Source organism: Apteryx mantelli, chromosome 5, assembly GCF_036417845.1.
Source record: "Apteryx mantelli isolate bAptMan1 chromosome 5, bAptMan1.hap1, whole genome shotgun sequence".
Classification (NCBI taxonomy): domain Eukaryota; kingdom Metazoa; phylum Chordata; class Aves; order Apterygiformes; family Apterygidae; genus Apteryx; species Apteryx mantelli.
This window is the reverse complement of record NC_089982.1, coordinates 14,640,345-14,655,307: the sequence shown is the minus strand read 5'-3', so window position 1 is coordinate 14,655,307 and position 14,963 is coordinate 14,640,345. Positions and strand designations below refer to the sequence as shown.

Here is a 14,963-nt window from a genome sequence, read left to right as displayed (position 1 = left end):
TAGCCTGCGGTTGCTCAGCCTGGTGTGTCAATGGTCCACTCAGACTAGTGGAAAATTTTAGGGTTTCATATTTTATTTTATCTTACTTTATTATAAAGGGGCCCAAACTGGTCTGAGATGACTGCTGGGGCAGAAGGAATAGCGGTGACATCGTGTGTCTGACTCTGTCCTGTGAACGGGACAACCATGTCCTCTTCCCACTGCCAAGCCGCCTAGGTGGTGTACAGCTCCCCTTGGCTCACACTTTCCTTCCTCTCTCTCTCCCTGCAGTGTCCTCAGCTAAGTCCTTCTCCGAGTGCTCACGGAGGAAAGATTTATTTTTCCTGTTAAGGCACTGAACTGGTTCTGAGGAGCTGAATTCTTGCTTCTGCCTCGAATCTCCTGCGTGACCTGGAGCACAGTAGTTAATGACTTTCTGATACAGGTTTCCAGCTGCAATATTTCCCTTCCTTCTGAGGAATGCTGTAGAAATAAATTCTGTAGTAAATCCAAAGCATCACACCACTATGACAAATGGAATAGGGGCAGATTTTGTAAGTCTTGACACATAATAAATTTATTTTTATAACCCTACCTCTCAAAAAGTAATTTTTCATGAAATTCATGGCTCCTGTAATTCTGGAGCATCAGTGCAGTTTTTTTGGTGGGGAATTCGTTAGACCACGGATCAGTCTGCCTGCACGGAGATTCCTTTGGAGGCTTCAATTTCTGACCTCTGATCATGAACGATACCGCGTATGAGACATGGCAAGGCAATAGCTTATGATGAGTTGGTGGTTGCCCACTGGTCTTGTGATGTGTGGATATGCATGTGTGCATGTTCCCGCGTTAATCAAAAAACTGGTGTATGGCTCATTCTTAGGAACAGGTACTTGGTTTTGATGTTTCCTTCAAACAGCCGTACACAGGAAGAGGAAACACAGATGTCTGGTCTAAGAGAGAAATGAATAAAGCAGGGGTATGACTATCGGTATGATCCCTTTACCATTCTGAAGAGCCGATTTTTTCATTAACTACAGCCAACAGCGCGCACAAGGAAAGTTGTTTTACTTTTCATGTAATCACCTTTGTGCAGATTTAAGAAATTAAGCCTATCCAGGGTATTAACTTACAGTAAGCCTCATTGCCCCAGCTACAGTGAGTGTTCCAGCACAGAAAGGGGGATTTACATTCTCATCACTTTGTAGCATCCTACATAAATGTGGAAGAAAAAGAAAATATTTCCAAAAAATCTGATATATTTATGGAAATGACCCTTGCACTTTTTTTGGCTCTGATCATGCTGTGGCTGGATCAGTGACAGCCATAATCATTCACTTGACTGGTGCAGCGGGGCTACTTTTTATCTCCAGGAACTTCACTGCTGGTCAACAGAGCCATTTTACTAAGTGATTCTCTGAAGCCAGATAAATATGTTTTCCTCCACAGCTCACATTTTTTTGTTCCTAACTGGTATGTCAAAATGGCTGTATGACTGGAATCACGGTGCAAACAATTCACGTTTATGTACAGCTGTCAGTGGACTACCGCAATAGAACCACTTCCCAGTCTTTAACACTGTACCTTGCTTCACTGTCTTTTTTATTTAAAGAAAGTCACATAGTGTTCTCCTTCATGTAGCCTACTATGATGAGTAAATTGGCAGGCTCTCTAAAATGACCCAGCTCTGGATAGGTGTGCTTGTGAGCATAAGTGCCAGGGACAACATCCACGTTAAATGTCAGGTGAATGATCTAATCATGCCAGAAGTACAGCCTATTCCAAGAGGTCATGATTACTTTACAGATCAGGAATACCCCAAAACTAGGACCCTGATCATGCAAGCATTTTTATGGCTAATGTAACCTCTACTGGATATAGTGTAACGTGCACTAGTGCTTGCAGGGTCAATGTCTCAGTTTGCCATAGCTCTATCTCAGAGAAATTAAGTAGAGATTGTCTCTTGGCCACTTTTAGTGAAATAATAAAAGAAACCAGATTATAAAAGCCTCTAGTATCCTATTGCTAGGCATTTAGGGCCCACTGACATGAGTGCCTCCTGGCATTACTGCATAGGCACCTTTGTACTTTGTCCTCAAGTCACTTTCAAAAGTCTAATTTCCTTTAGATTTTTTATGTTATCTGGATTCAGATTTTTTTAATGTAGCAATGAACTGAGGACTCCTTCCAACATATTTTTGAAACTATAAACTGAAATTCAAATGGCCTCTCCCCCTAAATGCCTGCTGAGCTTAATAGAAGATTGTAAGAGTTCAGAAATATTGTTCAGTTAATGAAGTATACTGAATGTAAAAATCCAGCAGACAAACTTCAGATGCCCTAAGTTACATCATCATGATCGATGTTATTGCAGTACCTCCTGCCAAACTTGCTAGAGATTAGGTCGTAACTTTAGCATATTAATGAAAATATAAAACTTGAGTGCAGAAGGATTGAGAAGGCCATAATGAAATACAGGCTAAATTCCCTCACACTTAAACTTTTGCAAAGTCTAAAGGCAGAGTACGTCTAGTATCAGAGTAAACAATATCTTCCATGTCAATAAAGATGGCAAAATGTGATTCTATAAAAATAACTACCATATTCCAGGAAAATTCCTAGATTACACTAAAAAGGATGGAAGTTGATGACAGTATTTTTGAAAATCACGTCACTTAAATGTCAGTGCCAATAAATGCTACATTCTCCAAAATGCTGTCCCTATACGGTTTCTGAAAATGTAAGCATGACACTAATATCCACGGTAAATCTTGTTGATTCCCATGGAGATGCTACACAGGAAATAATGAGAAGAACAAATGGTTTTATGTATGATGATGTAAGTTGGTTCTCACTCTACAGGCTCTTTGGGATGGATGTGTGTGTTTTGCTTCGTTTTTTTTCAGCCAGTGAATTTCCCCGGCCAAAATAATACACAGTGTAGGAGCGTTACGGGGCAGGAGCAGTTGCTGGAGGGGTTCCAGCATCTCGAGGTTCACCCAGGAGGGACCATGCTTGGTGGGACCGCTGAGGACGACGTCACAGGTTGCTTTTGGGAGGTGCTTCCCGTGGTGGCACTGCAAACCACGACGTGCATTCGGCCAGCCCGACGGCTCTGTGCCTGCCCGGCCCCTGCAGGATACATACTGGTGCGGCACGCGTGGTCCCACCTGGACACCAACCACAGACCAAGAACCTCACAGCACTCACCATTTAAACAGGAGGAAACACAAGTTTAGAAAACAATTTTATTAGACAAATTATTTAGACAAATTATACACAGAAAGCTCTGCCACTTGTAACTGAGGCCTCCAAAAAGTGTTTTGTGTATCTGTATAATAGGCAACACATCAAAATAGGCCTATTTTAAATATTGTACATGGTTAACAGTTTGTTTATAGCTAAAATCACTGCAACATCTGGTATGTCCCTACATAGCTTGTTGGAAAGAAATTTTCTTTTTTTTTTGTTTTACTCGGAGGTGTGGATGAGTTCATGAATGTTACAAGGGGAAGCAAGTCGTGCATGCTTTTAGACACTTGCTTCCCTGGAAACAAAATGGCCTTTTGCACGATAAGAATTTGTTCTGCCTTACACAGTAGACAATATTTGAAGATTTAGTACAAAAAACAGTGACAGTACAAGATGCTCCCCCAGAACAGAATTAGCATCAAAATAGAATAGATCTGAAGAATATACCTTTTAATTTATCCTAAAGCAAATCACATAGGCTGATTCCTAGTAATCCTAGCCAAAGAATGAGTTAGGTTAAAATAAGTGTGTGGTTGCATTAAAAAACAAAATGAAACCCAAGAACTCACAGGATAAACTGCTTGCTTTCTACTTAACCGCATTTTTAGTTTTAAGGATTACAAATTGAAAGCTCTTCCTACATTTCTAACAGGTAACAGTGTTACTTTAAAAAGCTGGTGCCAAAGTGGGCACTGGTTCTGCTCTCACTGCTGTTCTTTCTTTTGCTCTATACAGTTGGCACTAATGTAAAAAGTACATAGCTCCTCTAAATCTAACTTAACATATAAAGGGTTAAAATGAGCGCCTGTTCATATTTTTTTTTTCCTTAGAACAATATGTGATTGTAATTAAGGCCACATCAGGATTTCTCAAGGGCTTTTTTTTCTCCACTAACACCATTATCGTATTGATCAACTGTACTGACTTGGAAAATAATTTATTAACCTTTGATCTATATTTAAACTTCTCTAGAGCTATATTAGTTGCTCATGAATAAACTAAGAGAGTTTTCCATTTGTCTAATTAATTAAAAGTAAAATTATCAAGGTTAGCCTTATACAATGCTCAATAGCCAATGCAAAACCTAATCAAATGAGTTACATCTAGGTACAAACATTAAATTGCCCTGGATGTTCTAATAAAAAAGTATAAAATATGCTCTGTTGGCAAACAATGCAAGTCAGAATAACATTAAAGCAACCTGTCTTTTCTAAATGAAAAGACCCCCTGCACTGTACATCTTTCCTGTATACAACACATTTTTACTAAAGCTTTATTAAATGAATTGCAATAGCAGCGGCTGCCATTTTATAGCTATATATACATGTATATATATATATACATACCTGTGTGTATATATGTATATATATATATATGTATGAGATACTAATTTATTTAACACAACAGAGGCGTCTGCCATATGATACAGTTTACTATACATAAGAAAAACTTTTAACACTGTACAATCACATAAAGGTCATATGCACTGTTGCAGTGCAAAAGTAGATTTAACTGTAGTCTTTACTGGCATAGTAATGGCTTTTTGTAATCCTACAAAATTGCATTCTCATATTATGGGGCCTGAATGGTCTTTTTACTTCCTTTATTTTGTTTTTCTTTTTTCTCTTTTTTTCTTTTTGCCTTTTTTTTAAATTTTATTTTTTTAAACTGCAGGGTTTGCCTTTGGTCCACAGTTAAAAGGACACACAGCAGTGGAGCACTGACTGGATGCAGCAGAATAAATGCAAAGGACTTAAGTTATTGCAATTATATTAAAAAAGGCAGTGGGGGAGGAGGAACAAATGCCCTTCTGCAAAGTAATCCTCAGGTTTTTTTATGCATTAATCACTACGTGTTTGCTCTACTTAAAGTATATGAAAAGCCTGAAGTAACAAAAAACTAATGTGGCGATAAACCAAAGAATAAGTGATTCAAGTAGTAAAGAGAATAAAAGGAGATAGAGGAGGAGACCAGGCTGAGAAAGCGGAGAAGAGGAGGAGGAGGAAGAGTGAGTTGTTACTAATAATCCTCATTCTTAAAAAAACAAAAATCAGAACAAAAAGAACCTCAAAACAAACAAACAAACAAAAAAGGAAAACAGAAAAGGTTACATCCATGTTAGTCCCACAATATCACAGCTGCTCCTTGCAAAGGGAGTCCTAAAAAAGAGACAGTGAAGAAACTTGGTCTGATGCTCATATGGAGGTGCCTCGGTCTGGGTCACTGCCAAGATTGAGCCCCAGCGTGGGAGTTGGTTGGTAAGGGATAGATGACATTGTTTTGATGGGGCTCCTGAAAAAGCCACCGTTAGGCGCCCTGTGCCTGAAAGGGCCAGTTCGGTGCTCAGGTACGTTGCCGAAGGAGAAACCAGAAGCGGCTTTAGCAGACAGAGTACGGCTCAGAGTCTGGATCTGCTCGGGTATGAAGGTTGTCGTGGTGATGTGAGTGTTTCTGAAGTCACTGATTTGCTCCAGCGCTTGACGCGTGGGTAAAGTGTCAATGTCCAGCGGGGTCAAGTCAATCGACGAGGTGGAAAACTGTTTGTGGGGACTGTCGTCGTCCGTGCAGAGGCTGTTCACGCGCCTGTGCAGGTGCTCCAGATCGATCTCCTTGTCGTCCTGGGGAATGAGAAACACAACATGTACCACTCACCGTGGCCGCTTTTGCCGGGCTGAGGCTGCACAGTGCCATCAGAACTGCTCGATAAACACAATACACGAGTAACCAAAGCTTCCTGCTAGCTGACAGCGGCTGGGGGCACATCTCAATTTTAACAGTCAGCACCCCCCCCCCCCGCCTGAAGCTGGATGGGCTCAAACAAACCAAGGGGAACTCTACCCTTAGTCCACATCTGCCTTCACACCCTGAAGCTGAACTACAAAACTCAAGGGGCTCCCAGCAGCTTTCTATCACGAAAATTCAGGCTTGGAGCTAGGGGACAGGTGGTTTAGATGAGCAATGTCTGAATAACACTAAACTTCATATCGTGAAAACAAAGCATAATCTCAAACTTGGGATGATGCCAGTTCTTAAATGCCATAATGATGACTACATCTGAGTGTCAAAACAGGAGGCTCTAAGGGATCAGATAGCCCTCTTCATCAACATTAATTCTCTCAGGGCTTAAGGGCTAAAAACGTATCAGATTAATTTTTGCCTTTATGATATAAACTGTAATGCAATAAAGCTGAACTTCTAAACAAAAATCCAAGCACTGGTGACTCATTTACATCACACAGAAAGGAGTACACCAGATAAATTTAAATTACAGTGCCAAAAGAGGGATTAATTCTCCCCTTACCCACAAGGAAGCAATTCCATCGATCCTGATGGAATTACAGTGTTGTGGGTGAGAAGAGAACAAGGCCTGGGGTATTTATTTTAATAGATCATCACTCCCTCTTATCTCTGTCCCTTTTCCTCCCTACATCTCTCCCCACAGAGAGCTCAGTTAAAGAGGCTGTTTGTTATAATCAAGAATTTAAATGCACGGAAGTAAAAAAAAAAAAAAAAAAAAGAGGAGAAAGTCCTGGGTGACACAATAAATCACCTCCATTGTACACATATATTTCTACTGAACTGCAAAGCTTAATTCAGTGTGGCGTCAAGTTTACGCGTATAAGGGATATTCCCTCTGTCTAGGTAGAGCAGCTCACTCAGAACAAAAATCAGTTTCAGCTAACCTTCTTAAAATTTATCTTAAACTCTGTGAAATCTACTGGCTCTTCCAGGCCACTAGAAATAGCTCACGCTCTAGGACCTCACAGAGGGTAATAAGGCGGCACTGGTGACTTCCAGACTCGATTATGGGAATTCAATGGCTGGCTTGATCCAGAGCTCACTGAATCAATGGCAAAACTCCCAGTACACCGAATGGGCTTTACATCCCTCCTTTGTCTAGGGCTGAAGTCAAGCTCTCTGAAAAAGTCCACCTAGAACAGACTGCAGGAGTTCATCTGCTTAGCAAAACTGATCACCAAATATTTGCGCTGGCACCGCGCCGGATACAGAACCCAACTCGGGGGGACTGAGAGACTGGCTACCCTCCGGGATTTTACCCTCTGAGGGCAACTACGTTTCACAACGAGACAAACCGGGGGGAAAGGGGCAGGGAATGGGGCCACGGGACGCTCATGCCAGAAACAAACCTAACCCAGCGGCTTTGGTGTTTGAACTCACCATGGGAGAAAAAAAATGCAGTGCTCATTCCTTTGACTTCGCTTTCTGTCTATAATTTATTCACATGTGGACATAGACATGGATGCACATAACAACCACACAGGTGACACCAAAACCAAACGCATTCACCAAACTCTCTCGCCTGTAAACTTTGGAGCTGCATTTGGATGCAGAGGCACTGGGGCCGCATTGGAAACCACAGAAATAATACAGAGGCTCTGCTAGTGCGGGCAGCTCATGACCACGTCTGCAAGGGACAGTCCTAATTTGTTTTCCTGTTACTGTTTTGCAATTTTGAAAAGCATAAGAGCACTTTGCAATTTAAAATGCCAATAAGGAAACAAATAGAATTTCATCACTTCTGAGCCTCTATAAGTTATTTACAAAATATTCCTCATTCTTCTCTTACTGAGATGCATTTGGGGCTAGGGTCAGACCAGTAAATATATAGAAGCGGTGATATTCTCCCATGCTTAGCCCACAACCCAAGCTCCACCCAAGTGATACACCAAAATGAGACCCACTCACAGTAAGATTGTGCATATCTCCATTATATGATCTTTCCTCTTCTCTCTTGTGTGATCAGTAGTGAAATATTCAGCAGTTTTCACATTTAAATTATCATCAGGCTTCAGAGTCAACATCCCATTGAGATTACTGGGGCAGTTCATACTTCTCTCAGAGCTACTGTTTAAGGCTGTCTGCAGACTCAGGCAGACATCATTGAATGGATTACTTCTGGTACGCGACTGAAATGTTATCATCTTCGCAACCATAAGACAATTTTTTTCAGTATAAATGCTTGCATTCTGGAGCACAAGATGGCAGCCACCAGGAAAAAGGGTTGGCTTGCTGACCACAAACTGGCCCAATCTGACCCCCGATTCTGGACTAGTGGCCTGGAAGAGCCAATGGATTTCATGGAAGCTAAAATGAATTTTAAGAAAGTTAGTTAAGATGTATCTCTTTGCTGAATGACCCCCACATCCAGGATAGTGGGGACATTCAGCACATATGTCCATGTTAAACTCAGTTTTGAGCCAAGCTTTTCAATCGAGCTTTGAGATACAAATTTACATGCTAAGCTAATGAATATACAATGAAGATCAAGGAGGCAAAATTATACCATTTGTGGAAAGTATACATTTGAATTTCTGTGCGCTTGAAAATTGAAATATGTAATTTTATAGTTATATAAAATGTCCGGGTTGGTATTTTTTTCCTTTGTTATTTAATTTTTATGTTTTGCAACAGATAAATATGAAGTTCTGAAAGTCTGCATAAACAACAGTCTAGTAAATTTTAGGTTTTTTATAATTTGTCAGTTGAAACTACACGGTTCCCATTCCTGAGAAACCCAATTTAAAGACTAAAGATGTTTTTTGCTTTTAATAATGGTCCGGTTCAGATCTTTAACTAAAAAAGCTTGGGAATTAAAACAGGCAAGAAAAGATTAAAAATATTCTAACATCAGTGCCAATGCTGTCTAATTAGGTAGTGTAATTAATCCTGCCTGATTACACAGCATTAGATTAGCAGGAATAAACACAATGGAGAAACTGCAGAGAAGGTGAGACCACTGCACACAAATTAACAGCAATACCCCACAACAGGTGTCTAAGCTACACAGATAGAAAAGCTATAATTGACAGTGCTACATTATAGCTCATATTTAGGTTCTGCTTTGGGTATCTGTGCCAAGCACATTTTAATAACTTTTTTTTCTACAGTTTCTCTAGTATTTTGTGGAGCTAAAGACTTAATTATGAAGGTAAGAAATTTGTTATAAGACCGCATAAGGCTCAGATGGCTGGTAAAGAGAGCGGGAGATTGCCAGGGTGAGGAAAGCATTATGCATGCACATGTGGAACCAAACTCATGTCTGGTGTCAAATGACTGGTTTCTAGACCTTATGCAGCTGTTAAAAATTTCTCTGGCCAAGATTTTCTACAGCAAATCTGTATTAGATTTCAGAAATAAGTCTGCCCTGAAACTGAAAAATCATGAGTATGAAAAATCACAAGTACTCTCACTTCCATGCACTTCAGATTAAATACTGAGAACTGAAGTTCATGGAAGTCTCAGGATGTTAACGTCTTTGAAAATCAGGACAAGCTTATTTAAGAAGCTAACTACAGATTTAAGGGCTAAACTTTGAAAATCTGTTTTGAAAGACTCAGCCATTGAGCTTTGGGGATGTGTTTTGCAAGAAGAAGCCAAGAAGCCTCTCAACTTATTGGTGAGAATTAGCTCTCACCAATAGGAATGATGCACTAAGTATTGATGTATTAATAATGTATTATTCTACAAGTAACATTTGTGCTTTACTCAGAATAGTTACATATTTATACATCACCAGTATACGCATTTTTTTTTCTTTCTAGCTTTTCTAAAAAGAATAGTTAAAAATATTTTGAGGAACAACGGTTACCTTAAGAATTACGAAGCTAAGGAAACTTCTCTGAATTTGTTTCCCCTCCCTCTCTTATGCTATAAATTCAAGTCAGCAGTCTTTAGGATGCACGAAAATTTTCCAGGAGAAATGAAGGGTCTAATACCTCTTTTGAAGGAACCCGGGAGCCTTTCCTTTTATTCCACCACGTTTCCAACATTGCAATGAAACAGGATAGGACAATCCCAGCAGCGAGGATACAGAAAACACCTGCAAAACTTTTTATGTCCAGGGCACTGCCTTTCTGTTTGGTATCCATGGAGGAGTAAAGGTCACATTGACCGTTCTTGGGCCACCACTTATGCTTCAGTATGTCCATATCTCCGTTCTGCTGCAGCTCCAGGATCCTTGAGGAGAAAGCACAGAGCCAAGGATTACACAGGGACAGTAGGGGTGGTCCCAAGAGCACAGGATCATCCAGATGTCGCTGGACTCCCCGCCACCATCCCACATGCTCAGCAAGGCCAAGCAGCCGCTGGATCCAAATGGACAGGTTTAGCCGGGAAACGAGGCTTCCTTGCCGGAGCATGGGGCTGCCTGCACAACCGTCAGCATACAGACACCGCGCTCCTCTCTAGATACACAAAAAATACACGTGAGTCTCTTTCTCCTTCTTTTATGCCTCCCTAATGAAAATGCTATACTTAATATTGCTATGTTTTTTAACTGGCTTTAGCTACAGACTATAGCAATCAACTTCTGTAGCGCATGAGATATTTGAAAACATTTTGCATTTTTGTAGATTGAAAAGAGACATTCAACACCCCAAAAAAGAAAAATACAGTTCAGCTGTACCACAGGATACATTACCTTATTATAAACTGGTCCTCACCAGGTTGCATATTTGCTGCTTAGGTGAGAGCGCTCACTTCTGAGCAGAAGCGCATGAGGGCAGCCAGTGAAGACGTGAGCTAATCCGATCACTTGTGCTCGGTGAGAACACGTGATCTCCTGCTAAGTGATTTCCACAGGAAGGTTTGTTGTTGTGCAAGTCACTCATCTTTGCTATCACATACCCAGCCCACTGCCTACGATTTACCGGGCAGCTTGCAAGGCTTACATATTTTGCTAGACTTCCTAAGGGAAGGGGGATAAACAGTTTGAGAAACAAAAATTTTGTTTGAGAAAAGCTTTTCATATTTGGTTCATTTGTTAATCCAAATAAATCCCTGAGGATAGTTTTTTAAAAACATCCACAAGTGCCCAGAGTAGCAGCTGGGTGCATCTAGTTACCCAAAATAAAAAATTTGATGATTACATTTTAAAAGAGTAAAATAAAGTAAATACTTCTCCTCACGTAATAAATTTGTTTTTCATTTCAGTGTTGGAAGGCAAACAATCACTTCTGCAATCATTTGACACAGCATGCAAAAACTCCAAGTGCACACAAACCAGCAGAGGTCTGGGATGTTACTACCCGAAGCTGTACTACATTGAAGGAGGCAGAAAAGCTCAAGCATAGACTCATGGCTACCATAACTGCTCAATGCAGTGCTCTACAGGAATTCAGAATAATACAGTATTAAGAAAGGGAGTTTAAAGGCACCTCAGAAGTATGGTACAACTGTTCTATTCACAGATCATTCAATCTGTAATTCCACTTGTACGGGAAGGATGCCGAATAAGTCGCTAAATTTGCTATGGCATGTATACTTATGCGGGGGTCCTGCCAGGAGCAGAAAACTTCACTGTGCCATCATTAATGTGGGTGGCTTAAATCCCTGAGCAGCTCTGGACTGAGTTTCCATGTCCCACCTAGGATGACGTCCAGCGGCTGAGAGCCCAACCTGTTCAGAGTGGAACCACTCATCCACTTCTGCACTGCACCGAAGGCAACAGAGCCTTTTCCAGGGTCCCGCAGGAATAAACTGGAGTCAAAAATTGGTCATTTTTGAGATGCCAGGACTGCTCTGTTTACAAAGCTTTGTACACATAAAAAGTGGGACAGATCCTATGCACTGCCTGCTGGCAGTACTTCAATGAAGGTCCAGCCCTGGAGAGTGAAGAACAAGGTCAGATGTGCCTGGGCTGTACTTTGAATAGCCCCCAAACCACCATGAACTTAGGGAAGCTTTATCTTGAAGCTTCCTAAGGAGGCAGGGACAAAGACAGGAAAACTCTTCGATACCTATTACATCTATGAAAGAGGAGCTTTGGAGGGACAGCGACTATACGTAAGATCATTCTCATTACTGTCTACAGCTACCTGATGGGAGAGTGCAAAGACAGAGGCAGACCCTTCTTGGAGGTGCACGTTGACAGGACGAGAGGCAATGAGGACAAGAACATGAGAAATTCTAGTTAGATAAAAGGAAAAATGTTTGTACAATGAGTGAGGTCCAACAGTGGAAGAGATTGCCCGGAGAAGTTGTGGGACCTCCCTCCTTGGTGATATTCAGGGCCACACTGGGCAAGGCCCTGAGCAACCTGACCGAACTGAACCTGCTTCAAGCAGATGGTTGGGCTAGAGACCTTCAGAGGTCCCTTCCCACCAAAACTACACTGTGACTCTACAACTGCAAACACTGTCCATATGCAGCTCTCTGTTATGGCATACAGTGCTTACAGCCATAACTCACCATAATTCTGGTTCTCGCTCCCCTCCCATCTCACACTGGGACTTGCACAAATATTTTGGCCTAAATATTCCAGTCTGTTACATTAGCAGGAGCAGCAGATACTCAGCATTTCTGACAAACAAAAGCCTTTTATATAAGATCTTATACAGTGACTGAAGATCAGTTTTCAACACCCAGCCTCAAACATTTAGCATACCTGTTTTTATATTTAGGAATTACTACACCATCTACATAAGGCGGTAATGGAACAACATTCTGCGGCTCATTTCTTTCAGCAGCAGCTCTAAGCCCTGAGCCGGGCTGTTTTCTCCCTTTTATTCAGTCATTAATAGAATGAGCCATCCAAAATGATTGCTCTATTCTCATTAATTAAATGATTCTTCACTTGTCAGTATAATTCCTGATTACACGAGACATCTTTTCAACAATAGATATTTGCATAAGACACTGAACTTTAGCTTGTTCCTTAAAAGAGATTTATTCCTAATTGTTTTCCTGGTAATTATTGGCAATTTTCTTTATGGATGTAACATATAAGTTCAATTGTTTAAAGAAAAGCATAAAAAATGAAGCAGAAACCAGGGACAGTAATTATATGATTACATGGAAAAGCCTGAGAAATTGAAAGATTATAATGAAGCTTTGTAAAATTGCAGCTGAAAATAGATGTTGAGAGGGAAACTACATATCAAGAGAAATTATGGGAGCATGAATATCCAACTATACTAACTTCATACAGAGAAAAAGGGAGATCCCAGTTCTACTAGCCTTAGTAAATATTGTGTTTCTGAATCCAACAGTTTGTGGAACAAAAATAATAGCCTACTAGCAAGGTTTAACACTACCAAGATGTTCCTAGTTATGGGAATTATTATTCTCTAACACATTTCCAAAAATGAAAGTTGTATGTTTATTGAAATTCCATGAAAAATACAACTGGGAAGGAAGGTTTCTTGGAAGCAGGCAACATGCAGGCACTACTACACTTGTGTGCTGCAGGAGCTTCCCACACGATGGCAGTCTTTCCATAAAAATAGGTGCTTTTGTTGCAATTACAGGTGGGTGCACATGCACATACTAATCAGAAACCTGTTGCAAAGCAGACACTACAATCAGTTTGATATTGATTTTCAAATTTAATGCTTGACTAAAATAATAATGCATTAACTAAATGCTATGAATGATAACGCCATGCTAAATGCTATGACAATCTTCAGCAAGTGCCACTTTTCATAAGTCCAAGCTTTTTACAACTGAGCTTTTCCATGGTGGTCTTGGCTCCTATGAGCCTGCAGTACCAGAATGGATTAGTATTGCAGCACACAAAGCAGTAGTAAGAGCAGTGGAAAATAATAAGTAGGATGCACAATTTCCTGTTATTTTGAAATATCATAGTCTTAAAACACTTACAAAAGAAGCCCATATATTTAAAAAAGCAGATTTATTTTAAAAACATGAGCTTTGAAACTTGCTTATTGGTAGGGTGTGGGTCTTAATATATTTTTCTTTAGCAGGCAAACTGATACAGCAACATTATTCAAGGCAATGATGTAAAGTTATTAAACCATACAGAAGACGACAAAATGTCTGCACAGACTTTGACTAATTTGGCCCTGAATTCATAGTGCCAAGCGATGTCTCGTGGGTGTAAGTATAGAAAATCAGACTGCCTGTGGTTTCCAGATCTGACGCTGATTTGAACAAATCCTCTCCTACTGAATCAGTGGGAATAGGGATGGATTCATCTCACTAACTACATACCTTGCTGCTGGCAGCGAAATGCAATTACTCCAAAATACCACAGAAAAAGATCAGCATGAGAGCAAAGCATCACAAGCACTACAAAATGGAAACATCTAAGACAAAACTATTTTTTGATCTTGCTGTTTCATTCTTTCCGAGTTACAAGTAACGGGCAAGAAACATGATGGGTCATTCACAATGAGGTCAGAAATGCCAACTGATGGTCTGAGATGCCGCAGGTCACCGCCTGGTGGCTTCCTGCACCATGGCACAGTATCCAGAGGGAATTACTTGATGATTTCCATCACCACTGAGAGAGGATGATGAGAGGAAGAGTTGCTACCTCGGCTCTAGTTCCAGAACAAGACTGCCCCAGAGAGGAGGCACAAAAAGAAGGGGCATGTTCAAAAATTGCTGGGAAAATTGCCAACCCTCCAGGGACCTCCCAGCCCTAGCACCTGCTTCCAGGAAGCTCTTGGGTCACTTGCGTGGGGCGCGTTTGGGACCACTTAGCACCTACACATGGGGCCAGATAATAAAAAAGCTCAGGTAACTCCTGGTGGCTAGTGGAGAGTCGGTCTCCTTGGGCAACAGAGCTCTAACAGTGGGTGCTGAACTCTTCTAAACAAAATTTGGTGATTAGTCTTTGTAGAATTAAGTTCTCCTTTTGGAAAAGAAGATACTACAAAATTAAACTTATTTGTGACCATCCTTCGGTTACCACAGAAGGCAGAAGACTGAATGACTATCAGAGCAGACAGACAGAAACCAAGGGGCTG

At 40.8% G+C, this 14,963-nt stretch overlaps 1 protein-coding gene across 1 annotated transcript in view; it reads right to left on the bottom strand.

The window, feature by feature from the left end:
- Nucleotides 1-5,426: 5,426 nt before the first annotated feature.
- Nucleotides 5,427-14,963, bottom strand: part of GRID2 (glutamate ionotropic receptor delta type subunit 2) — a 712,823-nt gene continuing 703,286 nt past the window's right edge. Inside the window, exons 16-17 of the mRNA XM_067297081.1 lie at nt 9,969-10,209; nt 5,427-5,849 (exon numbers count right to left, since the gene is read on the bottom strand). Coding sequence (XP_067153182.1) covers nt 5,427-5,849; nt 9,969-10,209 — 664 coding nt within the window. The remainder of the gene's footprint in view (nt 5,850-9,968; nt 10,210-14,963) is intronic.